The sequence below is a fragment of the Paramormyrops kingsleyae genome, chromosome 17 (genome assembly GCF_048594095.1).
Source record: "Paramormyrops kingsleyae isolate MSU_618 chromosome 17, PKINGS_0.4, whole genome shotgun sequence".
NCBI lineage: Eukaryota > Metazoa > Chordata > Actinopteri > Osteoglossiformes > Mormyridae > Paramormyrops > Paramormyrops kingsleyae.
In genome coordinates this window covers 14,686,128-14,700,245 of record NC_132813.1, presented here as the reverse complement: position 1 = coordinate 14,700,245, position 14,118 = coordinate 14,686,128, and the positions used below count along the sequence as shown (strand labels likewise).

Sequence of the window (14,118 nt, the reverse complement as noted above, 5' to 3'; positions counted from 1 at the left end):
AAAGTAGCTCAAAGTGTCCTACCTGACATGGATTATCTGGTCACCCTATCAGAATACTCGCAAATTATTCAATAAATGCTAAACTTACATGTTAGAGAGAAAACTATCTGGTATGACTTTTTCTTAATGATCATTTAATGGTTGTTACATTTCAAAAGTTGTAAATTTTTAAAACAGGAGTACCACAGTACACACAAAAGTAGCAACTTTCCCCAAAAGTTTCGGGGTTTCCAGCGTTAATCTAAATAAATTCTAAATAAATACTCTTAATTCAAATAAATACGCTATTAATCTGTAAGTCCAATACTGGCATGCTCCACAAACATGAAGCTTATTATTTTACAGTTCTTTAGTGGCACAGTAAACACAAAATTAGCACGGAGCCAATATGCTTAGAAGCACTTCCATATGGGGGGGGAGATAACAAACTCCCTCAGAGAGACTCAGTCCAAGTTCACACAGTCCTCCGGGGCAGCCATCTTGGTTTCCGCTTGTGGTCCCATTTTACTTCCATTTACTCCATCTAGTTATGCGTGTGCAGAACTGGAAGCTTTGCGTCGTGTGGGAGGGCATGTGACCATAGATAGAACAGGACAGAAGATTCTTCAATGTGGACAGATGTATTTTAGCACAATCATGATCATAAGTTATTTAAGATAACAGTCTGAGCTTGACAAAATTCCCAGAATAATCTGTCATGCTTCTGCAGGGTGTTTTAGCTATGATGCAGTGCAGCTCACAGAGACTCCAGCTGTAAAACCCCTGCACAGATCTCCTGTTTTAAAATAAAGTTTGTTCAAAGGGATGAAGAAGTACCTTTGCTTGTCCTGTGAGGCTTCAGTGCAGGGATGTGACAAACAGGCGGGAAGCGCTGTAGCCCCGCCCTCTCACCACCATGTGATCTTGAACTCATAGATGGGCCTCTTGCAGTAGTAGTGGCTGATGAGGTGCTTATCGCACACGCCGATACACTGCTGCTCGGCTGCCACGCCACGCTCTGCCAGGTCTCCCACAATGCAATGCAGTAGGTCATAAACGTCGGCCACGCCCTCCCAGGGCCCAAAGGACACGTCCACCTCGCACTGGTGTTTGAACAGCTTGGCCTCGCTCTCGGGGCGCTCCAGGGGCAGCGTGCTGAAGGGCGGGCGCTCGTATGGTGTGATGGGCATTTCCTCCTTGTACACGCAGATCTTGAGCTTGGCGAACCGGGCCTTCCTGTGCACAGCCCTCAGCTTGGCGATCTCCATGATACGCTTCAGATTCTCTGGGGGGGGGGGGCAAGGTGTCAAATCAGCACCACTAAAGGTCCATCTGCACTAAAGTTTTCATTTAGTAATGCAAAAATTCTTTCCATTTAGCCTTCTGTCCACACTACCACGGATCTTTTTTCAGCACTGTCCGACAGCTAATCTTTCTGCAAACACATTAGTGCGGATGCTCATAAACGTAAAAATTTTGTTACACCTACATCAGTGAGCTTGGACCAGCTCATGATCCTTTCCTGATTAGCTCTCTTCGTTTTGATATCTCTTTTCCTAATTGGCTATTCCTCACGGGAATGAAGAATACTTTGCCTTTGTTTTCGTAGAAATCAGCCACATATGCATGGAGGATGTACAGGACTTTTGCTACCTGGCATATGTTTTGTTCATTTGTCTGTAATTAAATTATGTTTTGGGTACATTGTATGGTGTTTACAACTATTGTGAAGCTCAAAACCAGTCTGTACCTGAGCCGAGTTTAAGTGCAACTCTAGCTTATAATAAAGACATTCAGCCATCGAACATGAGTGCACTGAAACTGAGGGGAAAAGACTGAGACGTGTAGTGACTAAATTTCTGTATCCCTGCGTTGTTGCTGTGATGGTTCCTTTTATATACAGCTTTGCGTTTGCATCGCTACAGTACTGTGATATTTCACTTTTGCAAAATAAAATATGTGCATTTACTTTAAAGGCATAGTTGCGTATGAGATTAATCAACAGTCAAGCGTTTATAAAAACGGAACTTTATTACTAATCAAAGTTAAAATAGACGATTCAAAATATATAGTTTGCCATTCCTAGCATAATAAAAAATTTGGTTGGACAAAAAAAATGTGCAAATGGCACGTTCTACTCGACCTACAACAAAAAAACAAAATATAAATTGCGCCACTTCTAAAAAATATTATAAAAATCTTTATGTAAATGTGCAAGTGAACATTTTCATAAATGCATACATTGACAACCACTCTTATACACAACAGTAAAATCCCCTTATAGTGGACTCGCTTATGACGGAATATTGGCTATAACGGACGAGGTCCGCTGATCCCGGCTGTGCGCCTTTACGAACATGCAGAAAAAGCATCAGATATCGCATGGACTCGCATATAATGGAATTTCGCTTATAACAGACAAACAATTCGGTCCCTAGGGCCGCTTTTAGCTGTAGTTTTGTTCGGCTATAACGGACATACAGGCTCCGCCTACAAGGCGCCTGGCGGGCTGGTGATATCCAGCGCAGATACATAGTTGGGATTATTAATAGTCATGCATCTGGTCAGCTAAAGTTGGATTACTACATGTACAATATAATAATCTATACCACAAGTGCGTCTGCTGGGGTGTGGCAGGAGTAAATAGTGTCCTGTATAGTTGTGTTCTAAGCCTACAGCGACTCTAGATATAATGGATTTTGGATATAACAGACTGTTTTGCAAGGTCCCTTGAAGTCCATTATAATGGGATTTTACTGTATATACCATTACACAAATGCTGAAGCTAATTATTTATGTAGTCATAAGCTACGTCATCTGCCTTTTACACGGAGCAGGATGAACGCAAAAGTTTTTTTCAACACTAGTGAGAACGACAGTGTGGAAGCGGATCTTTTCTTTTGGAAACTACCACAACAGAAATTTTAACACGTTAGTGCGGACGTAGCCTCAATCATTCATTGGACAGCAGTGTGGTCAGTCACTTATCAATAGCTAAAATAATAAAAACACCTTTATGAGACCATGTTCAGGCAGGCTCTTAGTATAATTACATTTATTCAGTTATATACCCCTTGACTGCTGTTCATCTTGCTATAAAATCACATACGCTGTCAGAAACAAAGTACCAGTTTGTACCATTGAGGGTAGAGTCACTTATCACATGTGCTATACCCTCAAGGGTCTGCCAATTGTACCCTAGCTGTAGGTAAATGTACCTTTTAAGATAAAGAATTGGACTCTGAGGAACATTTTTGTACCATAGAGGGTACATTCATGTTGTTTGTACCTTGGGGAACAAAGTAACAGGGCTGTACTCTTTTTTTCTGACAGTGTATGAGGACCTTATTGAAAGCACCCACCAGGGGCACTTCCCCAGGTCTGAGCAGGACTAGTTCTTCCATGAACACCCCCCACCCCCACACACCTCACCTTTGTAGTAAGGCAGAAGCCCGAGAAATGCTTGCCTCACTTTCTCCCCTGTGAGGGGCTGGGTGGCCTCCAGATTCTCCAGCAGGGGTCCGATTCCATAGTACTGGGCTTCGATGTACACTGCCAGTACCCGCTCCCTCTGAGGAAGCTCTCCCGAACGCAGGAAGTTCAGGATGTCCCTTGAACCCAAACACAAGTTGTGTAAACTGTTACGCAAGAAGGATATCCTGAGATACACACAAAGGATCTTCAGTCCCAGCACAAGTCAAGGCTCACCCAAAATATGTTCCATCCCGGTCGATGAAGTAGCGTCCCTCAGCATCCAGGAGAAGATGGTGTCGTCCACTGAACATGGCTGCCAGCACGCCATCTTCGAAGCGCCGCAGGGTGGAAAGTCGCGTGGTGAAGTATTTGCCCCCCACATTAAGGGAGATAACTTCTGGAAACTGCAGATTACAATCACACATTAAAGCTTCAAATGGCTTATGAGAAATTACTCACTGTGAAATGGACTTGAGTTTAGTTCAGTTTACATCCTGCCCCATGCTTCCTCTGACAGGCCCTGCTTCACTGACCATAAGAAGATTAGCAGTCTACCAACTTCACTAACAGTTTTATAACAGAATAACAGAACTAAAGCAAATGAACATAAAATTCTACATTTGCTTTCCATTGCTATCCAGCTGGTTCTTGTCCGAATGTCTTCTGTAATAACACGTAATTAACCAGTTTCAAGTAACTATTTTCATCAAAGTGAAACAAACTTTATCTTTTTAAATTTTACCCCGACACGCCCTTATCTCGCACGTCATCCTGTTCCACCAATTAGCGTAACCGTACATCCACCAATTACATATACCAACCACATTCTATGTAATATAACAACACGAAATAATAAGTATGCTACGCCCTCCTAAAAGATTCAGCAGTCTGGCTGTCGGGACATTAACTGACAACCCGGATTCATTACCTCAACCGGAATACAACACGCTAATCCCTAATACAGAGACCCAACTACCAGACGGCCTCACTGCCCTTGGTTCGTTTTGTCACCTCAAAGACTAAAAGCTCTTTAGTCTGACAGGGCTTACACGTGTGCTTAAACGAGTTTATTACCTTCATATTAATCACAATATATTGCACACGGACAAACACCAGCTCATCCCGATTGTTTTTGCCTACGTGCTTACAATATAAAATAAGAATGAGAAATTCCATTTCTACTTATGGTTTATTAGGTCAGAATAAAAATGTCTATAGAAAATGGAAGAAAAAACAGCCGCTACACGTAACGTACAGCTATGACTCATTATTAACGGTGTAAAACATACAGTGTCTGATAAGCAACGCATATGTTAAAATGACTGGTCCTAAAGTTGCCGTCATTTATTGTTCAGCTGCTCAGTCCATAGCGCTCACCTCCCGGGACGCGTTAAAGAAGGAGCGCTGCATCCCCAGCTCCATGTCCTTCATGGGGGCACACAGCTCCCCCGTGTCGCCGGCTGCACAGTCAGAAGTCGGCATGGCGTCGCGCGCCTCGTCAGGCTCAACCGCCGCGGATACTCCGGGCTCGGTGATCGCCCGCCTCTCCTGCGGGATCAGCCGTCCTTCGGAGGAGCGCGAAAGCGCCGCGATCGCTCTGCAAGCATGTGCTCTCCCCCCGATGCAGCCCTCGCCAAGTCCATTTTGCTGCATGCACACACACTAGATCAGTCTACTTTCGCTGCTGATCTAATAAGAGGACCGGGACAATCACGCAAGCCCATGCCCTCTTCGGTAATACAACGAAGGTGAGGACAGCATTACCCCACAGCACACGACACCCAATTTGCTGTGTGGCGTAAAACAACGAATTACGCTATTCTAGTACCACGCAGTAATGCGCAGAAAACCAAACCACGTTACGATTACCCGAAACAATTCGTGTACATGCAGCATAGCACATTATTCAAGCCTAACGTTTAACTCATCAACAATTAACTATCTACACACCCAGAAGTGATTCTAGGGACACTGGGGGCCCTAGGCAAATAAACTCCATGGGGCCCTCCAAGGCAACCACCCCCCAGACATGGTAAAATTTATGACCATTATTTGAGCGTGAAGTCTAAATTAATTATATCAACAAAGAGAATTTAATAAACACAGTTCCTTTATTTTCACGTTTGTGGAAAAACAGAATACACAAATAAACTAGATTTGTACTTGTACTGGGCTTTGTAATCAGCCCAACTCGGGGGCCTTGTCTGTCCTCCTGTCCTGTCCCTATGCCTCTGCACACATCTACTGCTGACCATGACCTTCTAATATCAATAATTTGCCTATTGTGTCAAAGCAAAACAGACCTTAAAATATCTAAAACAAAATTACACAGTAAACAGTGTAATGTTCTAATGGGGTTTGTTACACATTCCCGTTAAGACGCCTTGCTAATCACAGATCAGCTCTGCTCGCGCCCCGTCCCCCCTCCCCCCACACAAAATATATGTATATAACAAATGCAAAAAATTCCTGACGTTCTCCTCGATAATTCATTGTAATCATATTATAAAGACATTAATTAGTATGGATTACACTTTTATATCTCTGTACTGGAGTTAGGCGCCGTGGTCTCAGTTACTGCTTCAGGAAGCTACAGTTTCATCAAAACAATTATAGAAGAATAGCGTCATTACTCGAAGAAAGAGCGTAATTCCTTTTCATTATTAGCCCACGAAATGATTTCAGTGGATTTCAGTGGAATCCATGACTGAATTCGGCCTTTTTATGGACACGCTTTAACACAGGCCAGGACATGTCCTTGATGTACCCAGGAGCCAGGCACGCCTACACGGCGTAATGTACAGAATGTGAAGACGCAATGAATACGGAAATTTCGCAACAGCAGTAAAACCGGAGAGCCCGCTAATAGCGCCAGCGGTATTACACTGCGACCAAATTTGTTTTGAAATCACTGCTGAAATCCATCGGATTACACCGCTAAATGGCTGGTAAGACAAAAATGCATCTAATTAAATATTACGCGAATAGTAACTTCCATGCAGGCTGTTCGTGGTAGTGTAACGTGCATATTTGCATTAATGTGGGTGATTCTCATACTGCAGAGAGGGTCGTGTAAAGACTTTCGAGGAGTAGGTGCAGGGGTGTCTGAAGCATTTTCAATGTGGAGTGGGGACACATTGGCATAAAACTAATATTTTATGTTAAATGTGTATGTGTGTGTGTGTGCGTGTGTGTGTGGGTGGGTGAGGTCAGAGCTGATCTGATCTGTGATTAGCAAGACGTCTTAACTGGAATGTGTAACACACCCCATTAGAACATTACACCAAACGAATAATTATGAAATATGAGGGGGACTGCAAAATATGATTTTGCAAACCCAGCTGGTCCCTCTCGGTTAAACTGGCCGAGTGGGAATGAGAGGGTTCGTCGTCAGCGGAACTCTGGACCCTAAAGGGAGACTTTTCCAATCGTTCTTGCTAAAGGGACAGGGTGTTCAGGCATCCCCAGTACCCCTTCTCCCCTGGCCTGGACATCCCTGACTGTAAATAACTCTACATGTCGATATATTTCGGAACAATCACCAGAAACTAGGAGTACGGTTAATTTCACTTTCGTTATTAATTTGTTTTTCAATTGATCAATTTAAAAATCTCTCGAGGAATCTAACTTTGAAGCTGACTAGGTTATAGTTTTAATATCGATTCTGAAAATAATTTTGGAAGAATCAAATTACCATGGCAGGATTTCAGAACATTAGAGTATTCAGTTTACCGAATGCGACATATGCGAGTTAGCAGAGTGACTTAGGTGGAAAAACGTCAGCAAAGTTAGTGAGATATATTCAGCATTCGTTTGACATTCCGAAAAACCATTCATTTTCATTGGTTATTAAGACATACAGTATTTACGAAAATAACCTTTTCGTGGATAGACGACTTAATTCAGTAGAGTACAATAACCCTGCAGTCATCTACAGGTTATATATTTTACCTGGAAAAAGATTATGGTGGAACATACCGACTATCGCAGTTCGATAATCAGGGACCGTCAACAAACTACTGCAAGCTAAGCAAAACGTTTACAGAGGAGGAAACTCATTCAGCCATCTTCTTATGGAGTTCATTTTATGAATTAGAAACTGAAAGACACAAACACGTCCTGATGTGTTGAAATACAGATTTTGCTTAGCACATCTCTCACACATCCCTCGCACACCACAAGGCATATTTTTGGAAATATTGATTTTATTTTACAATAATATAAACAAAATCAAAATTTGCAAAAACATGCTTTGTGTTATGTAAAGGATATTAATCTATGGATATGAGAATTGGTTTGACAACACCGGGTTGCATGGTCAAAGAGATTAACAGATTTGTTTCATTCAAATGAATTTTTTTTTACATAAAAATAAAAAAATCAGCATAAAAATCAGCCTTGTTGTATGTGAGATACATTAATCTGCCTATATCAGATGTGGTCGGTGCCTGACTCTCAAACTGGCTGCCACAGTTTCTCACCTTTAACTTTATGTGTGAAAACATGTGTGTCAGTGGAGGATGCAGTCAGCTTGTGCCTCCATTGTGTCCTTCTCCATTTTGACACCCTCAGAACCTATGCCAGGATTCTGTTCGTGGATTTCAGCTCGGCCTTCAAAGTCAATGTACCAGAGTGGCCCCACAGTAAACTAACCCAACTTGCTCTACCCTCCAGCCTCTGTCAGTGGTTTGCCAACTTTCTGACAGATAGGAAGCAGTATGTGAGGCTGGTTCCCCACCTCTGATCCGATGTCCTTCAGCACAGGTCACCCTCAGGGCTGAGTCCTCTCACCCCTCCTGTTTTCACTGTACACAAATGACTGCACATCCAAGGACAGCTCCAACAAAATCCTGAAGTTAGCAGATGGCATAACTGTAGTGGGTATCATCTCTAACAACAATGAGACCAGCTATCATGAACGAGTTGATGTAGCTTGTTGGGTTGACAAAAACTGGAGCTCAATGCTGCCAAGATGAAGATCGACTTCCACCATCAGCCCCACATACTCACCCCCCCAGAAGATTAAGGGCCAGCCCGTGTCTGTGGTCGAGTCATTAAAAATTCTAGGGACCTCCGTCTCCAACACATGGAAGTGGGACAAGCACATCACCTCCACCACACAAAAAGCTCAGCAGAGACTGTTCTTCCTGCGCAAACTCAGGAGACTCATCATGTCACAACATATCATGATATACTTTAATTCAGCCATCATAAACACCGTTGTGACAAACTCCGTCACCTTCTGGTTTCCTGCCGCCACCAGCCTCTCCAGGTCCAGGCTGCTGCGAGTCATCAGCTCAGCTGAGAAGCTTCTCATAAGGTTTCATTGGCTGCCGACTTCCAACCTTAAAAGAACTGTTCACTGCCAGAGCAAAAAGGAGAGCAGTGAGGATTGCAGCAGACTCCACACACCCAACCATCTGTTCATTAAACTGTCATCAGGGAGACGTTACCGGTCCATCACCTCCTGAACACTTTCTTCCCTGAAGCCATCAGTCTCCTTAATAAATAAATAAATATCTAGCAAGATTTCCTCCATCTTTTGCACTTTTTCCCCGACTGTTAATTATGTTGCACACTTGCCATCTTTGCACTTTACACACATATACCCACTATCAAGAACAATCTGCAGTTTTTGGCCTGTTAGGACCGCAGTATGTACCATATTGTCTGTATTGGTTTGACCTCACCTGTTGTTTCACAGTCAAAAAAAAAATCATTTGAGTCATGTAACTTAATTTGCATAAAATAAGCAAAATCAATATTTCAGAATATCAGTCCATATTTTTGTCTTAATTCATACAGTAAACATTACAAGAAGATGGTTGAATGATTTTCCTCCTCTAAACGTTTTGCGTAGCTTTCAGTAGTTTGTTGATGGTCCTCCTGCGATAGTAGGGTTCCACCTTAATTTTTTTCCAAGTAAAATACATAGCTTGCAGTTTACTGCAGGTTTGTACTTGTACTGTACTGAATTATGTCATCTGTCCACGAAAAAGTTATCATAGTAAGTACTGGATGTTTCAATGACAAATGACAAGCAAGCGTTTTCGGAATGTCAAACAAATGTTGAACATCAAACTAACTTTACCGCAGTCCAAGGTCTTCAAAAATGTATTGCATATCAACATCAAACTCTACTCATAGTTGTTTTATTTCAGGAATGAATCAATGAATGATGAGGGTCTATTGAAGTTTTAAAAGACAAACCTCGCAACTGGAGGAAATCCAGTGATGAATTTTGGATCAGAATATCATCAGAGCTCCATTAGCACAGGAAAGATGAAAAATGAGGAATAGTCTGTAATTTAGACAATATGTAACCTGGAGGAAGGTGTTCTAGTTCCTGGGATGTCCTAAAGAAAACTTAATTGAACTTAATGGGCCTTTGAAGTCCACAGTGGGTGGGATTATATTGTACCATCAATGGCCGAATCGTACTCCCCCCTTTCCACCACACAACAGGAACTTTGACGTTTATGGTACATAAGCATGTAATTTCATCTGAAACTGCACTGCCACCCCAAAACAATGGAGGATAAACAATGAAATAGTTTTATTAGTTATTTGTTAGTTATCGTGGGAATCGATCACGATCAAATTGTGGCACAGCCTTTTATTTATATGACCCATGGCATGTTTATAAAATTTATTATTAAATCTGGCCAGCAGATCAATCTATTTTCCTCGGAATAAACGATGTAACATCTTTCCGCTAACAAGCACTAGCAAGTTTCACCGCCGGCCCTGGCAATTTTAGGCAAAAGTATCTGTTATCTATAAAATTATCCAAGGAGGAATATGGAGATGCAAGGAAGAAGGTATTTGTTAAATCATCAGATGTCATTGAGATACAAAAATAATTCCATCTGCTCAGTTTTTGCTCCACTTCTCCTACCTCTTTTGCTCACACTTCTGTGTAACTGGTATTGTCTGAAGGGCAATTCATACTTAGGTGTCCATGTTGTTAGTGTCATAATCACGTGATCAGCGACAAGTCAACAGCCTGCTTAAAGCATCACCGTAGAGCGGTAACGACGACCAGTCGACTACTTTGTGCCACCCCTACTGGTTACTATTTTACAACCCAGGGAGTGAATCACAGCATGAGAATGGCGCCCCCTATGGGTTTCCAAAGCTGCACATCTCCATTTGAATGCATTGTACCTCATAGCTCTGTTCCTGGAGAAAAAGTAACATTCAAATTTCCTTGATTCCTTTCAGTTCCTCTAGTGTTTAATTAACAATGCAGCATGAAACTTAGGGCAAAACAAGCATGATACTAGCATTCTAATGAAGGTAGTGTGTTTATAATGAGTTGTCCTGCTGACTGTCCCTTCATTAGATAAGGAGTTGAGAAGGGTGCGGGGCACCTTCGTGGAGGGAGTGACCAAACCTGTGATCCAGCAACTGGTTGACGATCTTCAGGGGAGTAAAATCCTGAACGATGGGGAGGTGGAGTCAGTGCATGAGGAGTACAGCACCAGAGCGGACAAGGCCCGGTGTCTCATCGACATGGTGGTGAAGAAAGGCCAAAGGTCCAGTGAGACATTTATAGGTCTGTTGAAGGACCGGGATACCAACCTCTATGACAAGCTTGGCCTGGGCTCTCAGGCGGAAACCAAACTCAGTAAGTGCCGTCAGAGCCGATTCCCAGTAGCTTCAGCATTTGTTTGTAGAATAAGAGCTGGGTTCTTGCTGGTTCTTAATGTGCAGTGTTTGTGCCCCAGCCCCCCCACCCCCGCCCCCGGACCAACCACCTAGGGTGCTGATAGATGAGGAACGGGAACTGTCTCATGTTCTGCTTCCCTCCAAGGAAGCCTTCAAGAGGGAAATAATGGAGAAGGCGGCAAAATCGGTAAGTGTGATGAGCTTTGGGGGTGGTAATCACCCCAGTCCCTCAGCCTCCCTCTTCATTTCAGGAATCATGTTAGTAAACTTTGTGGCTTTTATGACTTGATAGATTTGTGGGGGGTGTAAGTGGGCTGTAACGCAAATGTTATAAAATGTGACCATTTCACACGTAACCTACTGAATAACCTGATAGTATGAGGAGAGCACAGACCCCAGAGCTGCCAGAGTCACGTCAAGGGAAATTAAATTGACAGATGATGCGTCATTTTCACTGTTCAGCACTGTCATCACTGGCTTTTCATACACTTGGTATCAACTGACTATCCCATCAGATCTACCCCCCCATGGAGAAAGCAGGCCGTAAACGTTTGGCTCTGCTCATTAACAACATCGAGTTTGACCGGGCCGATATGCTGCGGAGAGGAGCAGAAAGGGATGGAGAACGTATGGAGGTTTTACTTAGAGGCCTGGACTATGACGTGGTGCATTTAAAGAACAAGTCTGCTGAGGTAAATGTTCAACATCGATACAACCATGGCTGAACATCCTCAACCTCAATACACAATTAGAGAAAACTGTTAAGCTGGTGATTGCTTTATACTCAGCTAGTTAGCCAATAACAGAATTATTTATAATAGAGAGTTACCCTGCCCCCCTCCACATGGTGTATCTCAATGTAATGCTGGGCTGTAGAGTGAATTGTCAGTGTGTGGTTTCTCTTCTGGCTACAGGACATGAACAAAGAAGTGAAAGCGTTCGCTCAGCGTGAGGAGCACCGTCTGTCGGACAGCACCTTCGTGGTATTCATGTCTCACGGCAAGCGAGACGGCATTTTTGGAATCCACCACAAGAGTAAAGAAGATTCAGATGTTTTCAACATCGACAACATCTATAATCACCTCAACACAAAGAGCTGCAAAGGACTGCGTGATAAACCCAAAATAATCCTCATCCAGGCCTGCAGGGGGGGTAAGTTTGCTTCCGGCACTAATTTACACCAGGACTGAACCTCAGCGAAGTGTCCATTCTGGTCCTTAGGTGTCAGAGCTGGTTTTCATTAACATCTGCTTTTATTAGAGAACTTCACCTCCACAATGTGACAGTTAAACAACCAGCTGAGGTGGCTGGGAATTTCATCTGTATAAGATCAGATTCTTCTAGGAGAAAGTCCTCCTTTAATTGTAATACATAGTATTACTCAGCTGTGTGACTTATGGGGCACTTTCAGCGAAGCTAAACATGACGAATCAGAAACCAGGTCCTGGTGGCTCCATCTGCCAGAAGTGTCTGAGAACTGAGACCACTTGAGGAGCCAGACAGGTGGCCTAAGTCATGGTGTGTCTTTACAGATGAGGACGGCTCAACCTGGGTCTGTGACAATGTTCCTGAAGTGCCTGAAGCCATGGAGGACGACAGCATCAAGGAGGATCACAAGGAAAAAGACTTCATCAGCCTCCTGTCCTGCACACCAGGTCAGCCGCCACACCCCGCCCCCGATATCTTTACCTAACTTTTGCTGAGGTTTGAAGTGTGAGGAGAAGCAGAACCACATCAGTAACACTAATTCCAGCTGGGACATTGCTGTTGTGTGTTTCTACTCAGACACCAAGTCCTTAAGACACGTGACAGAAGGTACAATTTTCATCCAGCGTCTTGTGGAGATCTTCAACACATATGCTTTTGAAGACCATATTGAAGAGCTTTTTAGGAAGGCAAGTATCTTCAGGTCAAATGGCTTTTCATTATTGCAGTCACCCTAATTGACAGTCATCTACCTTAGCCTGTTAAAATCTACAGGAGTCATTTTTCAACCTCTTTGTGACTTTGTGACACGGTAAATGCTTACTAAAAATGACATTTGTCCACAGGTTATGAGCAGATTTGAAAACTTCCCAAGGCAGATGCCATCCAAAGACAGAGCCACTTTGACCAAACATTTTTACCTTTTCCCTGGGCTCTGAGACACCTCCTCCATTTTCTGAAAGATAATATGCAAGATAATAGAATTTTTTTCATCATACTTCCAAATTAAGACATCCATGAACAATGTATTTGAATATAAAACATCAGGGCTCAATGTATTTGTACACTGCTTATATTTCATACATGAGTTATGACTGATTATGCAAAAATCTGTACAAATATTCTTTGATACTTTTGATATTGATTTCTACTGTTACTGCTGTTACAGTAACAATACACTCCAGGAAGCAGTGTGGCACAGCGAGTACGTTGTTCCTTTATTTCACACAGCAACCCTTCATCCTGTCATCTGACATGGGGCAAATTCACACAAGACAGTCATACGGTCAAGGTGGGAACATGAGACAGATCTCCTTCCCCCTTAAAAAGTGACCAAGTACATACATGCCGAGTACGTAACATCTCAACAGCTACTGAACTGCCTGTCCAGGTTTTCCCACAGACAAGCTGGGATACCTGGAGAAGCCTCCTCCTCCTCCTCTTCCTCCTCGTGCTTAAGGGCACCGCCAGCAGATAGTCACATGCAGACACATGACTGGGGACATGCCGGTGTGTGTGTGTGTGTGTGGGGGGGGCGGGGATGGATGCTGCTGCTGACAGTTTATGCCCATAAACTCTGGTAAAATGACATTCAGAGGTTCTCTGGAATAAGTGTTTGCTTTGACAGGGAAATTGATACTTGAAAAGTTTATTGGGTTTCTGCTAGGGGTGGCACGGTTCACAAAACCCACGGTTCGGTTTGTATCACGGTTTTAGGGTCACGGTTTTCGGTTCTGTACGGTTCTTGTTGTTTTTTCTTTTAATCTTTAACACTCCAGAAATGTACTT

At 43.0% G+C, this 14,118-nt stretch overlaps 2 protein-coding genes across 3 annotated transcripts; one reads left to right on the top strand and one right to left on the bottom strand.

Moving 5' to 3' along the window:
- Positions 1-113: 113 nt before the first annotated feature.
- LOC111841517 (BTB/POZ domain-containing protein KCTD7-like) lies at positions 114-6,156 on the bottom strand. 2 transcript variants are annotated; one of them, XR_002837698.2, is made up of 5 exons: positions 4,831-6,156; positions 3,688-3,857; positions 3,412-3,590; positions 817-1,264; positions 114-550 (listed from the first exon to the last, which is right to left on the bottom strand). XR_002837698.2 is itself a non-coding variant. In XM_023807319.2 (4 exons), the coding sequence occupies exons 1-4, from the start codon at positions 5,104-5,106 to the stop codon at positions 888-890; spliced, it is 1,002 nt and encodes a 333-aa protein (XP_023663087.1). In that variant the 5' UTR covers positions 5,107-6,156; the 3' UTR covers positions 114-887. The 2 variants fall into 2 exon arrangements, 1 of the variants encoding a protein (XP_023663087.1); XM_023807319.2 differs by having other exon boundaries at positions 114-1,264.
- A 93-nt stretch (positions 6,157-6,249) lies between these two features.
- Positions 6,250-13,528, top strand: LOC111841516 (caspase a-like). The gene is made up of 8 exons (XM_023807318.2): positions 6,250-6,401; positions 10,799-11,083; positions 11,184-11,311; positions 11,640-11,816; positions 12,039-12,276; positions 12,657-12,779; positions 12,910-13,019; positions 13,176-13,528. Exons 1-8 carry the CDS (start codon positions 6,395-6,397, stop codon positions 13,266-13,268), a joined length of 1,161 nt encoding a protein of 386 aa, XP_023663086.1. The 5' UTR covers positions 6,250-6,394; the 3' UTR covers positions 13,269-13,528.
- Positions 13,529-14,118: the final 590 nt, after the last annotated feature.